Raw genomic sequence first — 16720 nt, forward strand, 5'->3', positions numbered from 1 at the left:
TTTTTTTTTTAATATTTATTTATTTATTATGTATACAATATTCTGTCTGTGTGTATGCCTGCAGGCCAGAAGAGGGCACCAGACCGCATTACAGATGGTTGTGAGCCACCATGTGGTTGCAGGGAATTGAACTCAGGACCTTTGGAAGAGCAGGCAGTGCTCTTAACCACTGAGCCATCTCTCCAGCCCCGACTTTTTTTTTTAAAGGGTAAGGTTCTCAATATATGTGTTTGTCCAAAATTGCTACACTGAAACCCAATATCCTAAACAATAATATTAACAGAGTCAGCGAATGAAAGTGATAGTGCATGACTCAACTATCATGCACTAAAAAGGATTCACTAAAAAACAATTTGTGAACACGCTTATAAAAAGAGGATGAAGGGATGCCAAGTAGTGGAGGTGCACACCTTTAATCCCAGCACTGGGGAGGGAAAGGCAGGTGGATCTCTGGGATTTCAAAGTGAGTTGCAGGGCAGCCATAGCTGCCAGAGAATCCCTGTCTTGAACAAAACAAAACAAAACAAAACGAATAAGTAAACAAAACGGAAGGGCATGCTTTCCCTGTTCCCAGATGAGAATACATAGATGGTACCATCTAAAGCCTTCACCAGGCACTGATTCTGCTGACATATTAACCTCAGATTTGAGCATCTACAACATCTTTTTTGCTACTCACAATTACCAAGTTATTTTGTTATAGAAGTCAAACAGATGACATTAACCTATAACAGAATTTATGTTTTTCATAATCAGACTACCTCTAATACAAAGATATATTTGTCCCTAGAACCTTACAAATAGGAAACCCAAGCTACTGTATCAAAAATACCCATACCTGGGAGCTGGATGACTCTGCAGTTAAGAACAGTGACTACTCTCCCAGAGGACCCAGGTTCAAATCCCAGTACCCAAGTGATGGCTCACAACCATAAATTCCCGTTCCAGGGGATCCAATGCCCATTTCTGGCTTCAGGGCACTAGACATGCACATGGTACATAGACACACATGCAGGTAAAACAATCACACACGTAAAATAAATCTTTAAAAACTATCCATGCCCTCTACCAGAGTTTAGAGTTGAGACTGAGAGCTGCTGGGAGACAGATTTCCTTTCTTTAAGGTGTGGCTGTGGTATATCTAACACGTTCCATCAGTGGTTACACACAAGGGTGGAGTCGCATTACTAATGGGACAGGATAGGTTATAAAAAAACAAAAGCAGACAAAGTAAGGTGGATATGGAATGGAATGGGATTTACAGGAGTTGGGGGAGAGGAGTGAAAATACAATATATGAAATTCTAAAACCATTAATAAAAATACATATAAAAAACCCATACCACTTACATTGGATTGTTTTTTCCTCCTTTCTTTTTCTCTTTCTTCTTTCTTTCTTTCTTTTAAAATCTTTTTATTTTGAGACAATGGTTCTCTATGTAGTCCTGGCTATCCTGGAACTTGTTATATAGGTGTAGACTGGCCCGAAACTCAAGAGATCCTTCTACTTTTGCGTCCCCAAATACTGGGATTAAAGGTATGGGCCACAATACCAGATCTCTATATTTACTTTTTAATTTTTATATTCCTTCTCCCTGGAAGTCATCTTGTGACTTTTCTCATTTCAGGGTGACACCGGCATATTCCTTTGCATGTGAAAATATTGTTGGGCCAATGCCACCAGTTCCTCCCAGAACTCCTAAGAAACATACATATATGTAAGAGTACACCGAAGTGACAAGGTCCTGGACTTCCCGTCTCTCTCTGTAACTCCTCCAGGGCTCACATTTTTACTCACCAGCTGGCAGGCATGCTTTATTCTTTCCACAATGCCATCAAGTCCCAAGTATTGTAAAGACAACCACAGCGGCAAGGCTCGGAGTTTGTCTGCAGGCTTATTTGATGTAAGACCAGCAACTAGTGTCTAAAAAAGACAACACAGCCACACTGATGAGGGCTGCTGGAATGTCAGCACTGACTAGCAACACTGCACTGCACACCAGGAGACTTGGCTTGCATTATCCATTTGGCCTTTCAACAGCTTGTGCCCTATGTGAACTTAGCTCAGAGACCCAGCTGTGCTCAGGGATTCACAAGTGAAGAGAGGCAGACTACTCCAGGTGAGAATCCAGATGGGGTATGCTCTGGAGCCACAGTTCTTAGCCATTTAGGAAGAAGCCTCTTGACAGGTTACTATGAGCATCCTTGAAATTGTTGGTCATTATCAACTAAGCAAGATATCAACTGTTTAAGTAGTAATCATTAAACATTTGCTTTGCATGCTCCTGTTGCTAAAACATCTACAAAACAAACAGTCTAGGGTTTAAACCAAAATATTATGTTATAATCTGTAATGGAAATGTGGGTCAAGGGTCTTAAATGGTGATCCTACTTTTGGGAATCTCAGCTCTGGAAATAATTTAATATGGAAAAGGATGTTCATTGATTGTCTTATTAACAAAAACTTGGTCACATCTTAACAGCTCACAAATGACCATTACTAAGTAAATTGTGATCAAGCAACAGAAAAAAATCAGTCATAAAATGCCACACATAAGAAATAATCTTTCATATACATAAGGAAATACAGGGCATAACTGAAAATATTTAAAGTATGGCTTCCTGAACTAATGAGTGATCTAATTAGTGAACTAATGTGAGTCTGATCACTAGAACCCATTAAAAGGCAGAGGGAGAGACTTTCACAAAGTCATCCTCTGACCTCCATGAGTGTGCTGCAGTATGTGAACTCCCCACCCCCACCCCCAAGTGTTGTTTTTTTTTTTTTTAAAGCATGGACTCATGTTTTTTTTCTTAACACACAGCCTATGTATCCCAAATTGGCCTTGAACTGACCCTCTTAGGTCTAGCTCCCAAGTGCTCTACCACACTATTTTATGTGGTGCTGAGGATGGAATCCAGGGCTTCAAGCACGCTAGGCAAACAGTCTACCAAATTTGAGCTCTGGTGTAGGAGTTCCTTCTGTTTGTGTGTTGCTTTCATTGGTTAATGAATAAAGAAACTGCCTTGGCCTAGTTGATAGGGCAGAACTTAGGTAGGCGGGGTTTTTGTGTTGCTTTCATTGGTTAATGAATAAAGAAACTGCCTTGGCCTAGTTGATAGGACGGAACTTAGGTAGGCGGAGAAAACAAAACTGAGTGCTGGGAGAAAACAGAGTCAGAGAGAAGCCATGGATCCTCTGCCTGAGATGGACGCCGGTTAGAATCTCTGGTAAGCCACTGCCACAGGTCTATACACAGATTAATGGAGATGGCCATTAATAATAAGAGTTAGCCAATAAGAAGTTAGAGCTAATGGCCAAGCAGTGTTTTAATTAATACAGTTTCTGTGTGGTTATTTTGGGTATAAGCTAGCTGGGCGGCTGGGACAAACAAGTGGGCCTCCTCCTTACAATAGAGCTCCCGCAACTTTTTGTTTTTTGAGACAGGGTCTCACTATGTAGCCTAAGCTATTCTAGAGCTTGCTTTGTAGCCCAAGATAGCCTTAAATTTGAGATTTTATTGCCTTTTCTGAGTACTGGGATTACAGGTGTGCCACTATGACTACTTTAAAAAAAAATGGTGCTGGAGGGTATGAGCAAGGTTCAATATGAAAATGCCATAATGAAACCCATTATTTTGTACATTTGCCAAAAAAAAAAATGAATAAAGAAAGGTAACAAAAGCCAGGTGGTGGTGGTGCACACCTTTAATCCCAGCACTCGGGAGGCAGAGTTCGAGGCCAGCCTGGTCTACAAGAGCTAGTTCTAGGACAGGCTCCAAAGCTACAGAGAAACCCTGTCTTGGAAAAGAAAAAAACTTTACATTTCTCTGTATTCTATCCCAGAAGGCAATTATGAATAGCATTCATTCCGTAGTGACAGACAGTCAGCTCACCAAGGCAGGATCATCATGTTTGTAGAGTGTCACTGCAGGAGCGGCTGGCAAACCTAGCCACGGGCCAGGAGTTAGTGTCATGCTATCACATTTGGTTGCAGCCTACCAAGGAGAGAGGTTTGTTCATTAGGTAACCAGGACATGAAAATACTGTCCCTCCTGTAGTTGTGGAAACTATGGAAATCCACCAGAGACTGAATATCACCACCAATGTTCAATAAACCAACAACATACCAGCACAGACGAGGAGACATAACCTAGAGCCAATGTTGCCAGATTCACACTGCAAGAAAAAGCACCAGTCTAAGAACAAATTAGTTAATGTACTCTACAAGAGAAAGAACCAACTGTGCTGTCGTAAGGCAACATGTAATCATCTCCACCTATGTCTTTTGTATCATTAGCATTCATTAGAGCAAAAGATGGGAACTACAAAAATTCTAACGTTTCAAAATACACTTTTAATAGGAACATGCTTTGGGGGCTATCTCTGCTTAATTAGGACAATGCACACACTATTCTGTATCTTTTATGGCCCCTCTTCCTCAGTCACTGTTCTTTTTGTGGAGGTGAGATAAAAGCACCCTTATCTTGGACAATGTGGTGGCATGGGAATCTCGCTGCCCTGCACCTGCCCCTTCTCTCCCTGAAGACACCCTGGGCCCTTCTGTCAAATGACCCTATCACCTTTACCAAACCATGAGCTCAGGTGGAGTCACTTACCTACTTTAGAAGTGTTCAAAACATCTCAACTATCAGAGGAACTCATGGAACATGAAGTTGGAAAGGTGGTTAGGATTTCTGCAGTTACTTTTTACTATAATAGGAAATGTCTCTCCATGAGCCAAAATATAGGAAATAAAGTCAAATGATCATGACTAGGGAGAAGTGGAGAGGAATGTATGGAATTCTGGTTGACACCATGCTTAGCGCCAGTCCTACTACTAATCTTTTCAGACGTACAAGGCAATAAAATCTCCTTTTCATTTGGTAATTTTGTCATCTGTAATCCAAACCTTTTTTTTTTGTTTTGTTTTTTTTTTGTTTTTCGAGACAGGGTTTCTCTGTGGCTTTGGAGCCTGTCCTGGAACTAGCTCTGTAGACCAGGCTGGTCTCGAACTCACAGAGATCCGCCTGCCTCTGCCTCCGGAGTGCTGGGATTAAAGGCGTGCGACACCACCGCCCGGCTGTAATCCAAACCTTTAATGATAAATATCATTGGTCTGGGTGTCCACTCTCCATGAAGACCAAAATGGAATTGACCTTACCAGTACTTACCCTTCAACATGAAGCCAGATGTTATACTGCTCACAGAGCTCCTTCAAACGTCCAATCTTGTCTGTGTGTCCAACTCCTGAAGATCCTATAAAATAAACAGGAGCACTAATAAGCATCCCAGTGCCTTCTGACTCTTCACAGTGAGGGAGTTATCTCCACACAGGACTGAAGCAGCACTGCACCCCGACCTTGAACTCTTCCTTGTGGAATGACTTCAAATTAACATTTGTGAGTTGGTTGGTGTAAGTTTTGAAAAATGTGCCTCCTTCTTTATAAGTATTTAATTTTAAACTGAAGTTATGTATGGGCTTTTTAAACCACTAGATTTGTTAAGTCATGGGAAACTGCCAAGCCTGCCATCAAGACTGTGGAACTGCCAATTTATGCCTGCATTCTATCAGCGTTCTCTTTAGAAATTTCAAAGCTCAGTCCACAAGTGCTTACAACTATTTTCTCTTTCAGAATACATCTTGTCAGTGTGAATTATTTTAAACTTACTATTCTAGGTAGACTACTTTTGTTGACATTTGCTCAAATATCCTTTCTCACTGATTTATCTCCACATCCTGAGTTATTTTGATTTAGATGTCTCCTTTATAAAAATGTAACATGAGTCTGGGTTTTTATCACACAGGTTAGGTTCTTTGTTATTATAAAAGATATATTTTGTAAACTACTTAAACATAAATCAAAGATTTGGAGCTCATTCCTCAGTAATTTACTCTATAGACCTTACTGAGCACACTCCTTTTCAGATAGAACTTAAGTAAAACATGCAGCCATATATTCCCCCATATGTCCTAAATTTTCAGTTAATAAAAGCTCAACCAGTAAGAACTTCTACATCCTCACCATGGTCTTAAGAAAAGGTAACGTAGGCTGGCAGTGTAGCTTATCTGGTCGAGGTGTTTGCTTAACACATAGAGAACTGTGGAACAGCTCCCTTGCACCATATAAAGTAAGCATAGTGGCACATGCTTATAATCCTAGCACTAAGACCAAAAGTTAAGGGTCATCCTTGGCTACCAGAGTTAAAGGCCAGAAAAAAGGGGCTGGAAAACTGGGGAGATGGTCAAGTAAAGTGCCTGTCCCACAGCATGAAGACCTGAGCTCAATCCCAGAACTCAGGTTAAAAAAACCACACATGATGGCAGCACATCCCAGTGGGAGGCAGAGATAGGCAGATACTTGGGCCCTGATGGCTAGGCAGCCTAGTATTACCTGAAGCTACAGGCCAGTGAAAGACCCTTTCTAAACAAAGATTGTACCCAAGGCACACACTACACACACACAAACTCCCCCCTCCCAGGGTCTTACTATGTAACCCTGTCTAGAGCTCAGTATGCATATCAGGCTGGCCTCAAACTCACACAAGTGCTGCTGGGATTAAAGGTGTGTGACACTATGCTTGACATGTCCCAAACTTTAAAAAAAAATACTTTTTATTTATTCTTTAAAATTTGGTTCTGTTTTTTGAGACAGGGTTTCTGTCTAAGCAGCTATTATACCAGGCATTGCTATGTACTTGCTATGTATACCAGGCCTCCAGTACCAGGGTTACTATCATGTATACCACACATTTAGGTTACTAAATTAAACACTTGACTGTAATATTTCTATTCAGATGCAAGTACAGAGCTGTGTTTAGTGACCGGGTCACTATTAGAGTACTTTCATATTTTTTGGTATTGTCTGCTTTGGCGGCATGAATTCAGGGGAGAAATGGGTCACAATGGGAGGTCACCCAGTCACAAGATAATCAATTTTAGTCTATAAAGTGACTGAGTATAAATTGACTGAGTCAATTTGTGCTTCTTTTTAAATATACAGTAAGATGAGTCAGGCAGGAAGCAACAGTTTTCCAATGGCAATAAGGTGGATATTTAAGTGTTTTTTTTTTTTGTAGGAAGCTCGGTTAAAATATAATTCATCTATAATAAGCCTGTTATCATAAATGCATAGTTCAGCCAGGCAGTGGTGGCACCTTTAATCCCAGCACTCAGGAGGCAGAGGCAGGGGGATCTCTGTGAGTCAAAGGCCAGCGTGGTCTTCAGAGCAGAGCAAGTTCCAGGACAGCTAGGGCTGTTACACAGAGAAACCCTCTCAAAAGACAAACAAACAAACAAACAAACAAAGGAAAGTATAGCTCAGTGAAAATTGATTAATGTGTACCTAATGTCACAATCATACTGTTTCTCCTACCTTAAAAGTTCCCTCCTCACTGTAGCCACTCTCCTCCTAACTCAGGATGCAGGAACCCTGACTTGTTCCTGCCACTCAAGTCTTCTTCTGTCCAATCAATGCATACTGCATGCAACTCTTTGTGCATCAGCATGCCTTTGAAACTCCTCCACAGCGCAGTAAGCATCAACACTTCATACTTACTGATTAGTGTTTTACTGTAGGCATGTAGGCATGTACTGTAGGCCCCAATTTGCTCATCTACTCACCATGTGAAAAACTTTCAAGTTATCTTGTTAATGAACAAACACATGCATTGACATTTTTGTGTGTGGAGATCATTTCATTTCTCCTTTATTAAGTAGTGGGATGAGTGAATTACAGGGATTTGCATTTGGCTCTCTGAGAAACAGCTCAAGGGATTTACAGAATGGCTGAAATATTTTATATTTCCATGTTGTGTAACAGTCTCTTCCGAAATTGAAACATTCTAGCCTTCAGAGAAGCTTCTTAAGCAAAAAGGTAAACCACTCAAAAGAGCTGCAGGGAAGTCCCTGAAACTGACATGACTCACTAGGCCTTTCCCTGCCAGAGTAAGCATTTAAAGTTGAGAGTGCCTCTCAGAAAAGCAGAGCCAAACTGCAAAAGAAGACTCAGACAATCGAAACCACAAAGATGCCTCTACCACAAGCCACCTAGAAGAGGTTTAGCTCAGCTGACGCTCCTGTAAAGGACAAACGTGATTATTCACGAGAAACCAAAAAGCAACACATGCTTCTAACATGTAAGTCCCTAACTTGTACAGGCTGTACCCTAGCAGCCCACATCTTTTCCCCCCACAGACACTGAAGACTATTCTTAAATTTACTGAGCTTGTAAAATCTGCAGTTTTTGCAAAATAACAGGCCTCAAGGCTGCTATTTCTGCCTCTGTAATCAAATCCACTTGTTTATTCTGTTCAAAAAGAGACAACTGCAAGACGTATATGTTAAATAAGACCCTGCCTCTGCCCAGGCGGGACACATGGAATCTTGTGAGGGCTGTCTGCATAAACACTGAGCTGATATGGGCAGCTGCTGCGCGGAAGTGCACTCTTGGTTCAAGCCCTGGTGCCATCACCACCTAGCACCAGTATTTTTTTTTTCTGCTTTGTTTTGCTTGGTTTTGGTTTTTTGAAACAGGGTTTCTCTGTATATCCTTGCTATCTTGGGACTCAAACTGTAAACAAAGCTAGCCTTGAACTCAGAGATCCACCTGCCTCTGCCTCCTGAGTGCTGGGATTGAGTGCACCACCACCATGCCTCAGCACCAGTATTTAGAAAAGCCTCTTCTTATTAAAATTTATTGATGGTCACTGTGAATCTGAGTGACCCAGGACCCATAACCTGTTGAAATGTCTGTAGACTGTGCAGTGTGTTCTAAGTTCCTAGCCTTGTGAGCTGTTATCCATGCTGGGGTGGGCTTTGGTGATAGAGCCATCTTTGAATCATTTCTGCCCGTCACTAACCCTAATCAGCCTGGACTTTGATGATCCCTGTCTGTAGTGGGACCCTTATCTGGAGTGAGTAGACATGTGGACCAGGACTGTATGTAGCTGCTTGATCCTTAGCATTAGGCACTTTCTGCCCAGCAGGGGGTCTGGAGCCAGGATCTTAGGCACAGCAGACAAGCATTCCATCACAGCACTACATCTCAGGCTCTCACATGGTTGTACTTTATTATTTTATAATTTTGAGACTGCCTAGCCCTGAACTCACTATACAGACAACCTTGAACTTCAAACTGTTTGCCTATACCTCCAGAATGCTGGAATTGCAGCATGTGCCACCCACGTTTGGTTCACTTATACTTAAGGATCAAACCCAGAGCTTTGAACACACTAACAAGCACACTACCAACTCACTGAACTACACTCCAGACCTTACTGTGGTTTCTCCTTTTAGTCCAGACTGACCTTGACTTTTGATGGTCACGCATTAGCCTCTGAAGTGCTGGGATTATAAACTATGATCTAAGTGTATACCAACATGGAGTTGAACTGTATTGTTTTTATGCTACTGATATCAAACATCTTTTCAAGTATTTATATGCCCTTTGGTAAAGTATTCATCCAAATGCAGTTTATTTTAAAGCTGTCTCTCACGTTACTGCAATGGGGCCCCAGACCTTAGCACAACTGACTCCATGATGAATGTGCCATTCAGACTGTAAAACACAGCATGTAGATAGTACCAACTGCCAAAACTAAAACAAAGACCTAACCCATCAAAGTCCATACAGTTCTGGGAAAGTCTCTAAATGTACAAACCTTGCTTTTTTAGCTTCTATAGTTCTGCTTCTGGTTAACTGTTCTTTTAACTAAAATAGGTCAATCCAGAACATGGTTTTTATGCTTAAAGGCTCACCCCAATAAAGGTGAGAAAGGTGAGCTATACTAGGATCCTGAAGATCCAGTGTGGTTTCTGGTTGGCTAATTAAGACTTTCTATGGCTGAAATCCACGTCCTAGCAGTCTTCCGTGGTGAATGCCCTGCAATACTGACTGCTGAACTGCAACCTAACTTTACGTATTTCAGATGTAAGTCATTTGCCCAAAAAAAGTGTTTTGAAATACTTCTCCCAGCCTACCACTTGATTCTCATTTCTTCTTCTTTTTTGTTTGTGTTTTGTTTTTGTTTTCAAGACAAGATTTCTCTGTGAAACAGCCTTGGGTGTTCTGCAACTCACTTTGTAAACCAGGCTGGCCTGGAGCTCAAAGAGATCTGCCCACCTCTGCCTCCTGAGTGCAGTGCTGGGATTAAAGGTGTGAGGTTCCATGCTGCTTTGTATTTCTTAATAGGGCCTTTTAGTTTTGTTTATTTGAGATAGAGTCTATTATGTAGCTATAGCTTGCTATGCAAACCAGTTAAACACCTCTAGTGCTGGAATTAAAATCATATACCACCATAAAAGCTTCTTGTTGCTGGGGACTGATTCCAGGGCCTTGTACTTGCCTAGCACAAGCTGTACTAAATGGTATCCCAAATCAAGTTTTTATTATTATTTTTTGGTTTTGTATGTTTTGAGGTCAGACCTTGCTATGTAGCCGTGGCTGTCCTGGAACTTGATAGACAGAGATTGTGAAAGGGCTTTTTTAGGGAGAAATGACTTAGAGACACAGCCTATAGTACATTTGAGCCTTCTTAAACTTTCAGAAATAGGCTATACTTTTAAGTGCACAGATATTACACATATTTTCAAAAGTTACTTATGAAGTTTTCTTAAAATTTTTTATTAACCTGTGCATAAACATGTGAGATGTGTGGGGCACACACACTCCATGGTGCTGATGTGGAAGCCAGAGGGTAACTTTGTGGAGCTGGTTCTCTCTTTCTACCTTTCTGTGAGTTTAGGGAGTTATCAGGCATACTGGCTTTGTGGGTCAACTTGACACAAGTTAGAGTCATCAGAGGAAGGAGCCTCACTTGAGGAAATGCTTTAATGATATCCAGAAGCAAGGCATTTTCTCAACTAGTGATCAATGGGCGAGGGCCCAGCCCATGCTGGGTCCTGGGTTCTATAAGGTGAGCTTAATAAAAGCCACAGGATGCCAGCCAGTAAGCAGCTCCCCTCCATGGCTTCCGCATAAGCTCCTGCATCCAGGTTCCTGCCCTATTTGAGTTCTTGTCATGACTTCCTTCATATAAGCCAAATAAACCCTTTCTTTCCCAACTTGCCTTTTGGTCACGGTATTTTGTCACAGCAATAGAAGCTCTAACTAAGATATCAGGTATACATCAGCAGGCTGTAAGCACCTTTCCCTGCTAAGCCATATTGCTGCCCCATTTTTATGCTTTTTGATGGTATTATAAAAGACATTTTAAATTAAATTTCTTATTTATTACATTTATTTTGTGAGTATGTGTAGACACGCATGTCACAGAGCGTAATGAAGTCAGAGAACAACTTATAGGACTCTGTTCTTTCACCATGAGATGAAACTCAGGTCATCTGATTTGGTGGCAAGCATCTTTATCAACTGAGCCATCTTTTTGGCCTTAAATTCAATTTCTAATTGTTTATTGCTACATAGAAATCTAGAAACCTTATTAGGTTCATGAATCAGTTCCAGGAGTTTTTCTTTAAAGTGTGTCACTCCTTGATGGGGCCTGGCGTTTTACTTCTTACAAGGCCAAGGCAGGATTACTATGGCCTTGTAAGAAGGCTAGGCTAAAGAACTGAGACTTCATCTTGATAAAACACTACAAACAAGACCCTGTCTCTTCAGCCGAGCACTCAGTGCCCTTGTACATACTAGGGTATGATACCTACCAGCACTTGCAACAAGCAGCAAGGGCAGTCTTCCTCTTTCTATGTCATCTTTGATCAGTTTCTCAAGAAAGGCAATGTCCTAGGACCAACAAACAAATCACAGAAATGTGAGCCAATCAGTATATAAAGTATACACTGAAAAATTACGACTTTGTGTGTATGGGGTGTGTATACATGCACATGCATGTATAGATGTATGGAGGCCAAAGGTCCACCTCAGCACCATTCCTCAAGAGCAATTGTTCTGAGACAGGGTCTCTCACTGATCTCTCACAGCAAGGCCCAGGGATTAACCTGTAGTGATATTTTGTTTGTGTTTTAACAAATAAGGCTTGCCTGAAAGTGCAGAACTAAACCATTAGAGACCAGGGAGTGGTGGCACACACCTTTAACCCCAGGACTCTGGAGACAGGCTAAAGGATCACTGTGAGTTCAAGGTCACACTGGGCTAAGCAAGATTGAATCTGTCCAAAAGAGAAACAGAGCTCTCACAAAGGGGATCCCAGCACTTGGGATCACACACCTTTAATGCCAGCACTAGGGAGGTGGAGACAGGAGCGATATGGCTGGGCAGAGAGAGGAATTTAAAGTGGGAGGAGACAGAAGCTCAGATGCAGTTTGAGGTTTGGTGGAGACAGATGGGTCTGGAGATACAGTCTGAGGACAGGACTGCCCTTTTTGTTTGAACTCTCTACTGGCTACCTGCACTGCTTCTATCATCTCTCAGCTTTCACGCCCTAATATCTGAATTTGTGCTGCATCAATCTGACTCCACCTCCCCAGCAATAGGATTGATTACAAGCATGAACCACTATACCTGGCCTGAATTCTGGTTGTTTTGAGACAGTGTCCCACTATATGACTCTAGTTGGCCTGAAACTTGCTATGTAAACCAGGTTGGCTTTGAACTCATAGAGATCTACCTGCTCTGCTGCTCAAGTGCTGGGATTAAGAGTGAGGACTAAAGACATGTGCCAACACACTCAGCTAAATTCCATATTTTTAAAACCCATAACTACAATATTAGTGAATTTTTTCCATGTGAGTTCTGGGGATTGAACTCAGGTTTTCATGTCTTCTCATGAAGCACTTTAACAATTAATCCATTTGCCCACACACCCAGCAAGCTCAGGCAACCCAGGCTGGCCTTGAAGTTCTCATTCTGTTCCACCTCATCACGGGTGTGCAGCATGTTTGGTTTTAAGTGATACTATGGCTCAATCCCAGGGCTCTAGGCATGTTGGGAAGAACTCCACCTAAGCTAATGCCCAGTGAAAAATTGTGAATACTAAAAGCACAGATGAATCAAAATAAATAACTCAAATAAGATATTTTTTCATGTTAGGATAACTATTTACTCTTGAATTTCAGCCTTAAAACATTAAAATATATTCAGTCTTATTAACATATATAAGAAAAGTATTTTAAAACCTTTGCATGCTATCAGGACAAAATGCATATTAGAAGAACTCAAAAAACATTATAGTTTTCTTGTGATTTACAGAATTGAGAGTTCTGAACTCTTTTTATTTGAGGCAGGATATTGTCCTGCTGATCTGGAACTTGCTATGTGGAAAGTCACTTGCTGGGATTAAAGGTGTGTGCTACCACCCCTTGCCTGAATTCCTCTGTTTAAAAGACTACTCCTAGAATATTAATAAATGTTCACCTGAATGACATTTACAACCTTTCCAAGAAGAGACCTTCACCTTTCTTTGATATCACCGAGTGATTTAGTTTCTATTATTAATATTAAAGATTCCAAAGTATTCCTCCTATAGAAATTTCATAGTATTCAAAATTTTTTGTTGTTGATTTTGGGGCTTTTTTTTTTTTGAGACGGTTTTTCTATGTAGCTTTGATGTCTGTCCTGGGACTAGCTCTTGTAGAACAGGCTGGCTTTGAACTCACAGAGATCTGCCTGCCTCTGCCACCTGAGTGCTGGGATTAAAGGTGTGTGCCACCACCGCCCAGCATATCCAAATTTTTATTAACAAATTTTGCCTTCCATAATCATAGACAACAAAATAAATTTTTCTTATAGACTAATTAGAAAAATTAAAAGAGATTAAAGGACCGGGCAATGGTGGCATATGCCTTTAATCACAGCATTTGGGAGGCAGAGGCAGGCAGATCACTGTGAGTTCAAGGCCAGCATGGTCTACAAGAGTTAGTTCCAGGACAGGTTCCAAAAACTACAGGGAAATCCTGTCTCAAAAAAACAAAACAAAACACAAAACAAAAAAACAAAGAGAGAGAGAGAGATAAAGGTAAAAACTGTACACATGCAAGACCAATACTCCTAGTTTTAAACATTTGCTTTTAAAGAAAATACTCTCTCATTCCCACAGAAACAGACAAGAAAACTATTTTGAAAATTGAAATGAAGAATCTCAGAGTTTATTCCTTTTCTTCTGTCTTCAGTATCAAGATGTTTATCTTACATGGGTAAAAAATGACCACAACTCAACCCTAAGATTACATTGAAGGACTTCATTTCAAAATCTGTCTATTCACATTGCAGGAAGATCACAATTCTGAAGTCAGCTTGGGCTTCCCAGGAAGATCTTAACAAATCAAAAAATGAAAGAAGATATGCCCACTCAAATCCAGATAGTAGTGATGACTAGCTAGACCTCTGAGCGTGAACAAAAATGTCTCACGCTTGCTTAGATGAATGATGGTGAAAGGCTGAAAAGAGCACATTCTCAGCACACAAGGGGCTCAGATACCAAACAACCTCCCTCCCATCACCCCAAGAGAAGGTGATGAAGTAATACACGACTCCTTTAGAGCTACACAGGTCAGCCTTCATTCAAATACCAAGTGTACAGTGCACCACAATGGGTGCACTAACAACTAACAGGATAGTAATTATCTGGAGGCCAGCAAACAGAACCTCAGAAAGAAATGGTTTTCAAAATCTAATTCTATTATTACCATAGAAACCCCAAACCAAGTACTCACCATCTGATGCTGAGATCCAAACATAGTGTTACAGGGCACACGACACAAGCAGGGCAGGGGTAAGCCAAGCTGCAAGAAGAAACACACTGTTTACTTATGATGGCGAGAGACTGAACAACAAAGACAAGCCAAAATTATTCTTTAAAAACAGAATCTCAGTGAGGCATAATAGAGTATGTCTGTTATCTTATTTCTGAGGCTGGAGATCACATGTGTGAAGTCAGCTTGGGCTGCACAATTAGTTAGACCCTACCTTTAAAATTTAAAAGAAAAGCCTGGGTGGTAGTGGCGCACGCCTTTAATCCTAGCACTTGGGAGGCAGAGGCAGGCGAATTTCTGTGAGTTTTGAGGCCATCCTGTGATGTGGGATTCCCCTCTGTATGCTGTGAATATCAATGGTTAATAAAGAAACTGTCTTGGGCCTGGCACAGGAAACGGGGGTGGAGGGACTAAACTGAATGCTGGGAGAAAGAAGGAGGAGTTAGGGAGAAGCCATGGAGCTGCTGCTGGAGACAGACATGCTGAAACTTTCCTGGTAGTCCACAACCTCATGGTGATGCACAGATTAATGGTGATGGGTTAAATTAAGATGTAAGAGTTAGCCAATAAGAAGCTAGAGCTAATGGCCCAAACAGTGATATAATTAATACAGTTTCTGTGTGGTTATTTCGAAGAGTCTGGGCAGCTGGGAAACAAACAAGTGGCCTCCCCACTACAAGCCTGGTCCACAGAGCAAGTTCCAGGTCAGGCTCCAAAGTTGAACAGAAAAACCAACAAGAGAAAGATTTAAAATACAACAAAACAACAACCTCCCCTCAATAATTCAGGTTTATAAATACATCATGTTAAAGGACATCTGGAAAGTTAATCAGCACTTACAGAGTCCTATAAGTTGTTCTCTGACTTCATTACACTCTGTGACATGCGTGTCTACACATACTCACAAAATAAATGTAATAAATAAGAAATTTAATTTAAAATGTCTTTTATAATACCATCAAAAAGCATAAAAATGGGGCAGCAATATGGCTTAGCAGGGAAAGGTGCTGATTAACTCCCAAATGGTGACTTAACAAATGCTTTATATGCTTCTTTTCCAAACAAAGAAACTACCATGCACCCTGCATTCTGAGGTGAGGAGGGTGATTGAGATTCTTTTCCCAGATGTTCAGAGAGGGTCTTATTTATGGGTTCTCCTACCCTTAAAAAGTAATAAATATGGATTAGCAGAAATATATTGCTTAAAAGAAGCAAAGTCAATGCCATGGATGGAAAAAGTTGTCAAATTTTATATTCTTAATATTTAGTTTCCAAGCACAGAGCTTGTAGTTTTAGGAACTGCAAACAGGTGCAAAATAAAACGTAAAATGCAGTGAGTAACTCATTCACACATTTCCTCTAGAAAGGACTTTCTGCAGTACCTTTTCCATTGACACCGCCAGGGACTGGACCAGGGCGTATGATGCAAGGCAAGTGCTCTGCTATTGAGCTACACCTCACCCCTTCCTTAAAGTATTAAAGAAAAAAAAAAGGAAAACAAAGATTCACTTCAAAAATAAATCCTAGCCAGGCAGTGGTAGTACACGCCTTTAATCCCAGCACTTGGGAGACAGAGGCAGGTGGATCTATGAGTTTGAGGCCAGCATGGTTTCCAGAATGAGTTCCAGGACAGCCAGGGCTGTTAAACAGAGATATCCCGTCTCAAAAGACAAAACAAATAAACAAAGTAAATCCTGAATTTCTAGCACATGGGAGGCTGAAAGAAGAGGATGGCCAATTCAGAGACACCCTAAACTACAAAATGAGTTTGATTCCAGCCTGGGCTACACTCATGGTAAGATCTCACCGGAAAAAAGATAAGCTGGGTATGGTGGCCAGCCTGGGCCATCCTTCTGCTTCTATTTTATAAGTTCTAGAATAACAGGTGCACACCAACAAGCCCAGTGAGACTGTCTTAAAAGGGCTAAGGAAGCTGGGTGGTGGTGGTGCAGCCTTTACTCCTGCAACTTGGGAGGCAGAGGCAGGCGGATCTCTGCGAGATTGAGGCCAGCCTGGTCTACAGAGCTAGTTCCAGGACAGGCTCCAAAGC

General features: G+C 41.2%; 1 protein-coding gene across 3 annotated transcripts in view; it reads right to left on the minus strand.

The window, feature by feature from the left end:
* Pdxdc1 (pyridoxal dependent decarboxylase domain containing 1) overlaps window positions 1-16720 on the minus strand; it is a 57364-nt gene that overhangs the window by 16842 nt on the left and 23802 nt on the right. For all 3 annotated transcript variants that reach the window (XM_013347479.2, XM_005350348.3, XM_026780154.1), the window contains exons 7-12: window positions 14632-14700; window positions 11665-11743; window positions 5174-5258; window positions 4130-4178; window positions 3896-3997; window positions 1798-1923 (exon numbers count right to left, since the gene is read on the minus strand). In XM_013347479.2, the coding sequence (XP_013202933.1) occupies window positions 1798-1923; window positions 3896-3997; window positions 4130-4178; window positions 5174-5258; window positions 11665-11743; window positions 14632-14700 (510 nt within the window). The remainder of the gene's footprint in view (window positions 1-1797; window positions 1924-3895; window positions 3998-4129; window positions 4179-5173; window positions 5259-11664; window positions 11744-14631; window positions 14701-16720) is intronic.

The sequence above is a fragment of the Microtus ochrogaster genome, chromosome 7 (assembly GCF_000317375.1).
Source record: "Microtus ochrogaster isolate Prairie Vole_2 chromosome 7, MicOch1.0, whole genome shotgun sequence".
Taxonomy (NCBI): Eukaryota; Metazoa; Chordata; class Mammalia; order Rodentia; family Cricetidae; genus Microtus; species Microtus ochrogaster.